Here is a 12573-nt window from a genome sequence, read left to right as displayed (position 1 = left end):
AAACTGCACATTCCTGGTCCCACTTCCAAAGACCCCGATTCACTAGATCTAGGGAATGACCCTGGAATTTACCTTTTTACAAACACCCCAGGTAATTCAAATCCACAGGCTGCACTTTGAGAAATCTCTGGCCTGTGTTGAGGCATTATGTTTTGGTCATGAACAGAAAACTCTGGACTTTCTAGCTCAGAATAAGAGAAGAGTGAGTCCAACACCAGATCAGTATCAGTTTTCTGAATCCCGCTCCATTCTGGATCTGCCATTGACAGTAGTCTAATTGCTTCTCTCCTCTCTCACTGGTTGCTGAGACAGCAGGTAAAGGTAACGTTTTCCTCATACACATCTATACAGTAACAAAATCTCTTAGGGACACAGATGTCTGCAGTTAGCATAGTTATTTCATTCTATGTCTCTTACCTATTGCTCTTTCAATAGGTCCATCAGGATTCCTAAGGTTTAGATATTCTAACTAAATATAATATTTAACATATTCTGGGGTCAGATCTTAAAAGTCCTGATGTTTTAAATTTTATTTTTATTTTGGGCGCGCTGCATGGCATACGGGATCTTAGTTCCCCGACCAGGGATCCAACCTGTGCCCCCTGCAGTGGAAGCGTGGAGTCTTACCCACTGGACCGCCGGGGAAGTCCCAAAAGTCCAGATTTTTTAAATACTCTTTTTCAAACCACGTCCCGGATACCTGAGCACACACGGACCCACATATACAGGTATCATTTATTCCACAGGTGTTTGCTAATTTCAGCTCCATGCCTTCCATGTAAGAGTTCCTATGAAAGCAGGAAAAGGAGGGGGAACACGTCAGCCCCGTGCTCGTGGAGTTAGCGCCTAGTGTAGAAAACCAACCACACAAACAAGAAACAACTAGTCGTGTTTTAAGTAACATATGAACATGTGTACAACAGAAATCAGTGCAACCGTCACAGATTGAAGAGCTCTTGTGTTTAAATGTTGACTGTTGTTTTCATGATTTAATTCCTGGAAATAGAGGGCTTGATATTTAGCTAGACTGAAAGGAAACACAAGTGCCCTTTGCGTTTCCTCCTCCTAATTTCTGCCGTGGCTCAGATTCCTAGCCTGCTCAGGGACCTCTGTCTTCATTGTCTCCTGGATACAGACAGATCTGGTTTCTCTAATAACCATAAGCGATGCTTCAAGGGAGGAACCATGTCTTGTATTTCTTCTTCATCTCCTACAGGGTCCCAAGTTGTTATTTTATTGTAACCAATAGTTCAGCGCCTCCGGGATACCAGGCTCTGTGTGAGAGACTACAGCTGCAGAGGTATAGCCTGAGATCCCTGCCTCCAATGACTTCCCTTCATTCCTTCTGCAAAAACTTCTCAAGCATTTCCCAAGTGATAAACCCTGTCCTCAGAGCCCCCAGTCCTTAGGTACCAGCCTCCTTGTACACTTTAGGAGGTCATGCTCCAGCGAGGAATGCAGATGTGCACTGGATTCGACTGCAAGGGCTGCTGTAACTAAGGGCCACAAGCTGGGTGGCTGAGACAACAGAAGTATACTGTCTCACAGTTCTGGAGGCCAGAGTCTCAGATCAAGGAACTGGCAGGGTTGGTCTCCCCTGAGGGCTAGGAAGGCAGATCTGCTCCATGCCCCTTCCCTAACTGCTGGTGGTTTGCTAGCCATCCTTGGCCTTCCCTGGCTTGTGGAAGCAGCACCCTGATCTCTAACTTCATCCTCACGTGGAATTCTCCTTATGTGCATACGCCTCTGTGTCCAAAGTCCCCCTTTTTATAAGGACACCAGTCATACACTCTACTCCAGTATGACCTCCTCTTAACTAATAGCATCTGCATCGGCCGTACTTCCAAGGTCACCTTCTGAGGTATTAAGAGTTAGGATTTAAACATATAAATGGGGGGGGGTACAAAATTCAAACCATAAAGCAAATAAACCACTAAACTCAACATGAGGGACACAGATGAGGCTGGGGAGGAAGCCAGGGCCCAAAACGTGGAGAGTCAGAGCAGGAGCCCAAGGGAAAGGCTCACTTCTGGGAGAATGAAGGAGAGATTTAGACAAACCCTGAGGACAGTGACCTCTGCCTGGTCAACTCTGCCTGTAGGGTTTCCACTCTCCCACCCCAACCTTATTCACACTTCCTATCTGCCTTCCACACGCCCTTTTGCCCTTGACCTTTGTAGGGCTGGGAAAACACGCTGCGATGGTCCCTACTTGAGTCAGGAATACTGTTTCCTGAATCGAGCTCATACAAAAGACTCTACTGAGCGAGCAGGACCCCGTGGGTGCACAAGAAGTGAAGTCATAAGACGTGTGATGGCTTCGTGGCCACGTCCTCTGCCAGCCCAGACACGCAGCCTAGTTATTACGGATGCAACACTGCCCCACGCCTGACTTCTTCACCCTCTAGCATGGATGCCTAATCAGACACATCCGGAGCTGCAAAGTTTCTTAGAAACTGGAGACCAGTTCGAAATTAACTGCAGAGAAAAAGAAGAAGGTGTTTCAAAAAAAAAACCCCTAAAAATCCTGCCAGCGTACCCAGCTGAGAGGAGCAGCTGGCAATAGTATCACCTCGGCACTGCTCACTTGGACTAGGCATTTTAGGCCACTACGTTGTGTTGCTGACAGTCGTCCCTTTTTGGCATCTTCCTTTTCAGTACTTTTCTATTTTCGTCCCACTCACCATCTCGAACCTGTCCCGGTGTACAACAGGAACCAAGAAGTAATCATATTTCTGGCAAACACATCTTTCACACGTACCACGTGCTGTTCAAAGCAAGTTCTAGGTTTTAAGTGGCTCACGCCACACAATAACCCTGTGGGGTAGGTTCTATTACCATGTTCCCTTACAAATGATGGGGATGGCAAAGGCCACAAGGATCTCCCGCCGAACCACAGGAGCAAGAACTCTGGTCTGAACCCACAAGTCCAAGTGTGTCTGAGGGTTCTTGACTCCAGCAGGGAAGGACGGGGTTAAAGACCGGGGTCCCCAGACGCGGGAGGGAACCGCTGCTGCCTGGGCAGGCAGCTCGCTCAGGCGAAGATGCCTTTCGCTCCACACCCAGCAGGCGGGGGGGGGGGGGGGGGGGGGGGGTTCGGTGAGCACTTCGCCATCCCACCAGGTCATTAAACAGAGGAGCCCGGAGTTCAGGGCCAGGCAACTGCCTCTCCCTCTTCCTCAACGGGAAAATGGAGTGGGGAAGTAGAAGTGACCTCACAGGATATCGGGAGAAAGCCTGAATCATGTGGGCGGACCCGCCTTCACACCCAGCTCACCGCAAAAGTTCGGAGTGGGGTCATGCGGGCGGGGGTGGACGCCCCCCTCCTTCGCTGCAAGACAGATTTCCTCTCGGTACAGTGCAGGCGCAGTTGGCACCAAACTCCCTCCAAACAGGAAGTCGCCAAGATGCTAGGTGGAACCGGTGCCTTTTTTTTAAAGGTCAAACTTTTTCCTTGGCTAAGCGGCTGTTTCCCGAGCGCCCAGTACGTGCCAAGCACATGCACACGACACGCAGTCCTTATGGATCAAGTGGGTGCTCTGCGGGAAGATGCAAAGAGAGAAAAGACCACACGCGCGCGCGCGCACACACACACACACACACACACACACACACACACACACCTGGCAAATCTTAGAGGAGAAAGGCTTTCCGGGAGCTGTCTTGTTTTCTAGGAAATCAACATGAAAATCGAAGGTCTCGCGCGCACACTGCGGGAGCCCTACCTTCCCCGCACCAAGCGCCCGGCCTGAGCCCCGGGCAGGGCAAGCGGGGGTCCCGGGCGAGGGCGGAAGGCGCGCGCGCGGCGGGGCGGGTGACCAGGTGGACCGGCAGGGCCGGAAGAGGGCTCGGAGTTGGCTGGCGGGCGGCGCCGGAGGCAGGTGCCAGCGGGAGTGGGCGGGGGCGACCCGGCGTCACCCTCCTCCGGGGGCCGGGCGCGCACACCAGCTCGGCCCGCGGAGCCGGGGGCACGGGAGTCCCCGCCACCCGCAGGAGGAGCCCGAGCGGCCGCATCCTCCGGAGAGACGCCGCGGGCTCCGCAGCCGCCCTCCCCCTCCTCTGAGAGGCGAGCGCCGCCCGTCCCCGCGCCCCGAGCCTCCACCTGCCGCGGACTCGCGGGCTGCCGGGCGCGGGGCAGAGAAGGTGCGAGAAACAGGGGCCCGAGAGACAGCGGCTCTCGGGGACCGCTCCGCGCAGAGAGGGGACGCCCTTCCACGCCGCCAGCCCCCGCGCGTTCGGCGCCCCGGCCCCGAGTTCAAGGGCCACCGCCCTCGGAGGGGGCTCTCCGCGCGGGCAGCGCCCCGTCCCGGGGCTCCGGCGCCTCGCCCCACCACCACCACCACCCCGCGGCGGGGCCATGCCGGGGCTGCGCCGGGACCGCCTACGGACCCTGCTGCTGCTGGGCGTGCTGCTGGCCGCCGACCTCTACTTCCACCTCGGGCCCCGGGTACGGCGCCGGCTGCGGCCCCGGGAGCGCCCGCCCGGCTGCCCGTGCGCCCACCGCGCCGCCACCTCGGCCCCTCGGCCGGCCGCGCGCCACGTTCCCGCGGCCGAGCCGGACGGCGGCGGCCCCGGCTCCAAGCTGCGGGCCCTCTTCGCGCACCCGCTGTACAACGAGCCGGAGAAGCCGCCGCTGCTGGGGCCCGAGGACTCGCTCCTGGCCGGCCCCGAGGCGCTGCGCTATTACCGGAGGAAGGTGGCCCGCTGGAACAGGTGAGACCCCGCGCCCCGGCGCCCGGCCCCCGAACCGATCTCCGCGCGAGGAAGAGCTTCTGGGCAGCAGCGCCAGCAGGAGGTGCTCCCAGCTCCTCTCCCCGCGAGCCCCTGGGGGTCCATCCTGAGCCCCTTCTTTTCCCCGGGCCATCTCCCCCCTCTTTCTCCTGGCCCTCATGTGGAAAGCCGCTGCCGGACTTCGGTTTTCCAGAATGAGGTTCCCCAGCAGAGCAACTCGAGAGAGAGCTGCTTCGAACCCGGCACCTACCTCTAGACCTGGGCGCCTTCCACGAACCGAGGCTACACCCGCCACCCGGCTCTTCCCCTTTGCTTATTCCTCTGCCCGGGGTCAGAGATCACGAGAGGTCAGCCGGGCAGAAAGTCAGTGGTCAGTTTCCTGAAATGGTCGCCACGCTGTGCAATTTACAAAGTGGCTTGTCCCGTGAGAGTTACGACCTGCAGGCGGTTTTATTATAGTGGGGATTTGGGCACGGGGAAGATAAAAATCTACCTGGGAATTTTGTTTAAATCCAAGGCAAAATATAGAGGGAAAAAAATGCCAAACATATGTAGGCTAATATTAAGAAGGATTTTGTGTGTGTGTGAAAGGATAGGGTGGGAGGGTCCTTTGGAGAAGCTGGAATGGTCAGTTCTGAGGTCCCCAGCTGATGACAGAAGGCCTTCACAGGAGTTAGGACTCTGTTTTGAAGTACACACTGGTCTACAGATCACTCAGTCCACTTTCGGACCGCGCCCATCACTTTTCTTAATACAAGAGATTTCCAGATGAGATGTCTTTGCTGGCTTTATAGCCTCTCGGGAGGATGGGTAGACATAAACGTCTATGGAAGGTCAGCGCTAGTCCAGTTTTACTGCTCGTTACTCTGTAGTGCTGAGACTGACCAGGGGTGGAGGGGGCCTTCAGAAAGCAAAAAGAAAAAAAATTGAGCGTTACTGGCTGAAGTCACTGTGGTGCGTTTCAGTTGCAACTGGCTAATGATTTTTGTATTAAAAAGAAAGTGGTTCTCGATTCTCTTGCTGATTGGACGCAATAAAAAGGCAGTTTGAGATTGCTTCTCAGGCACTGTCATTTTCGATATTACCTTTATTTCATCAATAACGTGCAGATCAGTGAGCTAGAAGTTTTGCCCTTGGAAAATTATCTCCACATCCATTGAGGATTTGAGGAGGGACCGTGGGAGAAGTTGCTTGCTTTTGTCAATGTTGATCAATAGTCACATAACTCACATTTCTGTGGCCTTAACGTTACTTTTGTCCTTACGGAGAGTTGAAGGGAATATTTTGGAAGAAAAGCGAAAGTCTTTCTCACCAATCTGTCCTACAGAGTTTTGAGCTTGATTTCTGTGCCATTATATGTCAGAAAAACACATTTACTGACCAGGAGTGATCTTGGGCATTTAACGGAGGTTTGATGGGGGCTGGTGACCTTGCTGTATTCGGCGCTAACAGAGTAGTTTCGTGTGGTTGGTTGAACGTGACAGTTGTGATACCTACTCATCACTACCTTTTAATACTTGAGATCTCAAGTGAGGTTTGTGGGCTATAACAGGAGGGGAGCTGCACTTACAAGTGTTGAAACCGGACCCCAGAGGCAGAGAACCTTCACCCAAACTGCATTGTAAATGTCAAGGCAAGGATTTTAATACGTGTATATACCAGGGCTAAAAATGGAATGTGGAAGACTCATTAGCCAGGGTGCATTGGAATTGCACTCAAAGTTCTATTGTGAGAGATAGTCACTCATTACCTTAAGTGAGACAGCGCCCTGACGATGTGAGGACACATAAAAAGTACCTGCTGTGATATGCAGGGCCAACCAACGCTCCACGTTTCAGTGCAGACAATCAGAACGAACAGCAAAGGAAAAAAAAAAACAACAGGGAGTGACCTTGCCAATTGTTTCCCTCTTGCACAGACAAGCCCCCCTTGTTTGCAGCCACAACCCAGCCAGTATTGAAAAGCCAGGCCTTTCTAGACATATGTGGATGTCACCCTACCAGTAATTACTTAGCATCATTAACTGCTATCCAGAATAATTGTAGCAGTAAACCAATCTGCCTCACCGGGAGCGGCGCAGGTAATAAACTAGCCAAATCAGCATTTCCTCCCCAGTGGCCCAGAGGAGCCCATTAGTCTGAGTGAATGATTTTTTTATTTTAAACCACCACACTAATAAGTACTGGTATGAAGTCAGAACGTATCTTTCTATAACTTGAGCTCGTCACCGATAGGAGTTAGGACACGGCCTGCCTTTTCCTCCGCAGCACGTCTCTTTTTGATTTCAGTGGCAGATGGAGCTGATACACTGTTTTGAACGTTTCAGGTTCTCGATCGGTATTTGTTCACGGGGTGTCAACATGTGGTTGACACGCTGGGTAGGGTGTGCTATCCTCGTGCTGTCACGAAGCTTTGTGCAGACCTCCTCAACGAGCTGCTCTTCCCTCCCTTCCTCTCTTTTCCCCCTTGCGATGTAACTAAGTGCGGCAGCAATCCAAGTTAAAGATGCAGTCGGGGAAAATGTCTCTGTCGCACCATTGGCCGCTGATCAGCGAGCGGTCCAGCACGTTCGGCACCTCTCTTGACTGGAGAAGAGAGCACACAGGGAGCCCGGGAAGTGGGGTTGTCACTATTGCAGACCTTAAACCAACAAGCCAGATGAAGCCTTTTCCTTTCAAAGCGGTGGTGGAGGGCAGCGCTCACCTGGAGCCCAGGTTCATGCTGTCGCTGCCCTTACATCTTAGAGGCTGAGCTCTGGGTTCCTTCCCCGCCCAGCAGCTGCCCGAGCCAGACAGCATCTGTCCTTTGACATGTCAGAGCCGGTCAGCTTGGCTTGGCCGTTTGCCCTCATATCTTTGGTCGGTTCCTCTGTAACCCTCTGGTCTGACAGTCAAGGTCAGACAGGGTCATGCCTGCCTGGTGTAAGAACTCTGGCAGCTACAGCACAGATGCAAGTTTTCCACTCTCTGCTTTTCTTTCTCGACCTCATCCTCAGGGATCAAGAAGGTTATATTTTCCTGCACTTACCGAGTCAGCATTTCTCAAACACGTGTGTGTACCTGTGTCTTTCCCTCCATCGGATGCCCCTGTCTTCCACCTTCACACCTCCACCGCTTGCCTTCGCTGAAGAAAGCCTGGCCCTGAGTCTCCCTTTGAAAATCACAGCAAAGAGACAGCTTTGCAAGAATGACAGCTGTTTGAGGGAAGTAAATTGGCTCCGGTTTTTCCCGGAGAAGCTATGAGAAGATCCAGAAGCCGAAGCAGTTGTAGGAGAGCGGCAGCAGGTGGCGGGGCCGGCGGCGGGGGGGGGGGTGATGCCAGAGAGACGGGCAAGAATTCAGCTGGGCATGAGCGTGGTCTGGTCTAGGAATTGCTGGAGAAAAAGCTTCTTCCCACCGTGGCATCCGGGGAATAGAAAATAAAATCTCTTTGTTCTCATCCCCTCCTTTTTATCTCTTTCCACCTTATCTCGTGCTGGCCCGAGATCGTTTGGAGCGCAGAGTTATTGAGAACAGGCAGTTCAGCTCACAGAGCAGATAAAAGCCCGGGGTCTCACTCAGGGGTGCCGGCCATTTGTCATTCACCCAGAGTCAGCAGGACCTGGACCCCTTGTTCGATTCTTCCGCCAGTGATGCCAGGCTGAGAAAGGAAACGAGCCTCCTGGGATTTGAAGAGGGGCCTCAGCCACCACCTGTATGTGGCTAGCAGAAGGAGTGGGGATCTGGACTTCCATTTCTCTTTTCTCCCAATTAGAGCCTTGCTTGGCCGGTTGGGAAAAGCTGTGATTTTAGTGGTTTCTGAATCCCTGGATTTGTAGCTGGAGGAAACCTCTCCACTCTTCTCAGAGCCAAAAGCTCCAAGCAGATGGTTTCAGAGAGAGCTCGTCCAGAGGCCGTTTCCAGGTTCCTGCTCCCTCATTTCAGAGCTCAGTTCTCATTGCAGTAAGCTCGGCAAAGACCTAAACCAGGGAGGGTACCAGCGTTCATCCAAGGAGGACGGCACTTCCGGTCTCCAGCTGCATCAGAAGGAAGCCCGTCGGCCAAGAACTGGAAGATGCTCACCAGCTGTTCCCTTGGTCCCAACCGCTGACAGCCCCCTTTTACCCCAACCAAATTCTCATCCCTCTGGGAACTCCACTTGGTAGTTCTTTGCATGCAAATCCTCCTACCTGAGACATGCTTGGTAGGTGCCAGGTACTTGACGTACACTTGCTAACTCAGGCCTCACAATTTCCTGAGAAGTAGGTGCAGGATTCCAAGATGCACTCCCTAGAGGCCAGGCCCTGGGTATACACACACCTCATTATCCAATCCAGTGCTCATCTAGGTACTGCAGTAAAGGGAATTTACAGATGTAACTGAAGTCCCAGACCGGTTGACCTTGGGATAGGGAGATGACCCAGGTATGCCGGACCTAATCACATGAGCCCTTTAAAAGCAGAGTTTTCTCTGGCTGGTCAAAGAAGAGAAGGTCAGAGACTCCGCATATGACAAGGGTTGGATGTCCCATTGCTGACTCGGAGATGGAGGGGCCATGTGGCAGGAGAGATGAGTGACCCTCAGGGTCTAAGATGGGCCCCAGTCGACAGCCAGCCAGGAAACAGGGACCTCAGTCCTACAGCCACAAGAAATGAATGCTGCCAACAGCAAGAGTGAGCACGGAAGCAGATCCTTCCCCAGAATCTCCAGGCAAGAACTCTGCCTAGCTGATGACTTAACTTCACCCTTGCACAGCCTGTGCAGGGAACTCCGTCGCGCTGAGCTCGATTCTGACCTATAGCTCAGGGAGCTAATCAGTGGGTATTGGTTAAAGCCACAAGGTTGGAAAACTAGTTCAGCACTGTGTTTACTTCATTTTATGGAGGAAACTGGGGATGGGAAGGTGGTCATAACTTGTCTTCTTAAGTCAGGCAGCTAGCAAACCTCAGGCAGCCTTTGCACCCAGAGGGTCTGGCTCTAGAATCCATGCTCTCTGACCAGCAGCTCTCGCCCTCTGCATCCTTGGACGTCCACGGGTGCTCGCTCTTCCGCTCCTGGAAAGGCTTTTCCGACTACTTCCACCCACTCTGGTCCCTCCCTGACTAGACTCATCCTCTCCCTATACCATCACGTTAATTGTTATGACCATGCAGCTTCATGGCAGCTGTCATGCGAGCATGAATGACCACTTGCTCCAGGCATGAAAAGCCCCCAGCTTGCACATGGTTGCACGAATACATCTGTTTCATGGTTCCCCGTAGGGGAGAGCCAGAGTAAATGTCTGTGGGACAGATGATGGGGGACAGACGACCTCAGGATTTGGGGGCCCTTAGTCAATGGCCTGCACCCCTATGGGAGAGAAGAAGCCTCGAACAAAAACAATCTTAACCGTAAAATTATCCCACCCATAACCTGGCTCTTCCTCCCTATAAAAGGCAAAGGCAAAGCCAGCCTGCTGAGACATCCTGGAATTTGGATCTGGGGTGCTCTCCCTACCGCAGTAGCGTAAATAAAATCAATTTCCAAAAAAAAAAAAAGCCCTGAAGGAAAGTTGAAAAGGTGCCATTTGCCAAGAAGAGAGAATTGCCTCAGCTCCCTGAACTTTCTGAGGAGGAGCCGCCAGAAAGTCACTCATTCAAGAAAAGTGGGAACCACAGAGAGACCCTGACTTAGCCGGAGCAGTCCCCACTCGCCCCTTGGGAGGTGCTGACCTGTGTTTTCCTTGGGATTATTCATTAAACTGGAGGGCGATGAGAACCTGTGGATCCTGCTGAAGTCGGCCTTCGCGTGGCTAAAAGCCGAGTGACGATTCTACACAGCTGCAGCCTTAGTGGAGCAGGAGTCCCTAGGAGTAAGGGCATCTGCGTACCTGTCGGTATAGGCAGGCACACACACGTATGCCTAAGGAAAACCGTAGTGCGGAAAAAGAAAAGGCCTAGTTCTTTTTATGGCCTGCCACTTGGCAGGATGTCCTGTGGTTGAAACGTGAAATCAAGACAGAACTGAGCTTGAGTGCCTTGGAGATGCCAACATCCAATACTGTCGATCCCTGGAGGCTGACCTTGGAAGCCAAGAACTGGAGACCGCCAGCATCATCAGGCTTTAGTGAGAGGCACAGCTAAGAACCAGAAAAGGGCCTATTTTATCAGATTCTCTGGTAACCAACCAGGTAAATTTGGGAAGTCACAGGGGATAGAAAATAGCGCAGGACTGTGGTTCCCAAGAAGCCAGGAACCTGTAATAAAATTCAGCACAATGTGGAGAGTAGAGAGAAACTTGAGGAGTCGTTGGCACAGGGGCAGATGAATTGAGGCGCTGGACCATAAAAGACAAGATGGCCTGGGGAGAGATGGGAATTTAGACAGCGTGGGAGAGGTGGATGGGTTAGAAAAGAGCTCTGCTGGCAGAAGAAGACCAGAGCTGTTCAGCCCTGGGAAGTCAAGTTCAGCTCTCAGAGAACAAACTTGCCTTCAGCTGTCTGTACCTGGGTCAAGCTCTGTAGTTCGTGGGTAAGTACTTTTCGTGATGCTCACCAAAACGGAGCCTGGGGCTCCCCTGGTGGTGCAGTGGTTGAGAGTCCGCCTGCCGATGCAGGGGACACGGGTTCGTGCCCCGCTCCGGGAAGATCCCACATGCCGCGGAGCGGCTGGGCCCGTGAGCCATGGCCGCTGAGCCTGCGCGTCCGGAGTCTGTGCTCCGCAGCGGGAGAGGCCACAGCAGTGAGAGGCCCGCGTACCGCAAAAAAAAAAAAAAAAAAAAAAATGGAGCCTGTATGGACGGACAGATTGTCTCTTCTGGCCAATGCAGTCATCCCGGTTTCGTCAGTTTCAGTGGGCTTTTCTATTTCTCTGGTCCATTTTCTTCAGTGGCTGATGAGTGACAAGTCCTGTAGGGAAAGTGTGTTTATCTGCACTCACAGCCCAGCTCATGATTTTTCACTCTGAGTTAAAGAATTCTGCACAACCAGCGGCTGCTTATTTATGCCTCTTCTGTGCTCCTCTTGGGCGCTCAGAGATGCTGGGGGAAGTCAGACTGACCAGCCACAACTCCATCGTCAAGTCAAGCCCTGATTAACCACCCTTTCGTTGCAGGGGTTTTTTTTGTGTGTGTGTGTGTGTTTTTTAACCGGGGTCATCGGATCCTACTGAGTTCAAGTGATGAGGTCTCTATTTCCCTTCAGTTTTATGCGTACTTTGCTTTCTGTGCATATGTTTATTTTCTTAGGAAACAATACATTGTATTTGCAAAGTGTTGCCTACACTCATCAGAGTACTTTGATGTCAAATGACAGAAACCCAACTCCCACCGACGCAAGCACTTAAAGGAAATGTAGAGAATCAAGTAACCAAAATTCCGTGACGTCAGCTGTCTCCACTCTCCCTACGCTTAGTTCTTCCTCTTGTTGTAATCCCCTCTTGCGGTTTCAAGCCCCCAAAACCCTGGGACCAGAGAGAGAAAAGGGCTTCTAAAATTTCCGAAAAGAAAGACCCTGGGCAAAGCCACTGATTGGCCAGGCCTGGGGATACGACTAGGCTCTAGAGGGTTATGATTGGTCCAGTTCTGAGGAGCATGCCCAGGCTTCAACCAATCACTGACGCTGGGGAGGTGGCGTCATTGGAAAGTCTCCACTGAGCTCTCCATTCAAGCCACGTGGCTCAGTGTGGGAAGAGCAGTTCCCCCAAACCTGGCTGGGTGCCCAGACCTCAAGTGACCCAGAAGAACTTATGTGACCAGAGTGATGCTAGAAAGTTTCTCAACTTGTGCTTGCTGCATTTTTAAAAATAAATTCATTCGTAACAGATTCCTAATGTGCAGAACTTTTACACCAACCGTTAAAATTACCGCAAGAAGATAGGAATCTTTAT

At 52.4% G+C, this 12573-nt stretch overlaps 1 protein-coding gene and 1 long non-coding RNA gene across 10 annotated transcripts in view; one reads left to right on the top strand and one right to left on the bottom strand.

Annotated features, from left to right (window-relative positions):
- LOC125962078 (uncharacterized) overlaps nt 1-3533 on the bottom strand; it is a 30562-nt gene extending 27029 nt beyond the window's left edge. Inside the window, exons 1-2 of the long non-coding RNA XR_007473467.1 lie at nt 3277-3533; nt 2684-2766 (exon numbers count right to left, since the gene is read on the bottom strand). This is a non-coding gene — a long non-coding RNA (uncharacterized LOC125962078). The remainder of the gene's footprint in view (nt 1-2683; nt 2767-3276) is intronic.
- Nucleotides 3534-3899: 366 nt separating this feature from the next.
- FAM20A (FAM20A golgi associated secretory pathway pseudokinase) overlaps nt 3900-12573 on the top strand; it is a 47905-nt gene continuing 39231 nt past the window's right edge. For 2 of the 9 annotated variants that reach the window (XR_004486312.2, XR_004486314.2), the window contains exon 1: nt 3924-4712. Coding sequence is in view for 6 of the 9 variants with exons in the window: in XM_033438384.2 (XP_033294275.1) it covers nt 4357-4712 (356 nt within the window). In the remaining 3 variants the exon portion in view is untranslated. Of the gene's footprint in view, nt 4713-12573 lie in introns of all 9 variants that reach the window. The other 7 variants (XM_033438384.2, XM_033438380.2, XM_033438381.2 and 4 more) reach the window with 7 other exon arrangements.

The sequence above is a fragment of the Orcinus orca genome, chromosome 19, assembly GCF_937001465.1.
Source record: "Orcinus orca chromosome 19, mOrcOrc1.1, whole genome shotgun sequence".
Lineage (NCBI taxonomy): Eukaryota > Metazoa > Chordata > Mammalia > Artiodactyla > Delphinidae > Orcinus > Orcinus orca.
This window is presented reverse-complemented; position numbering and strand designations above follow the sequence as displayed.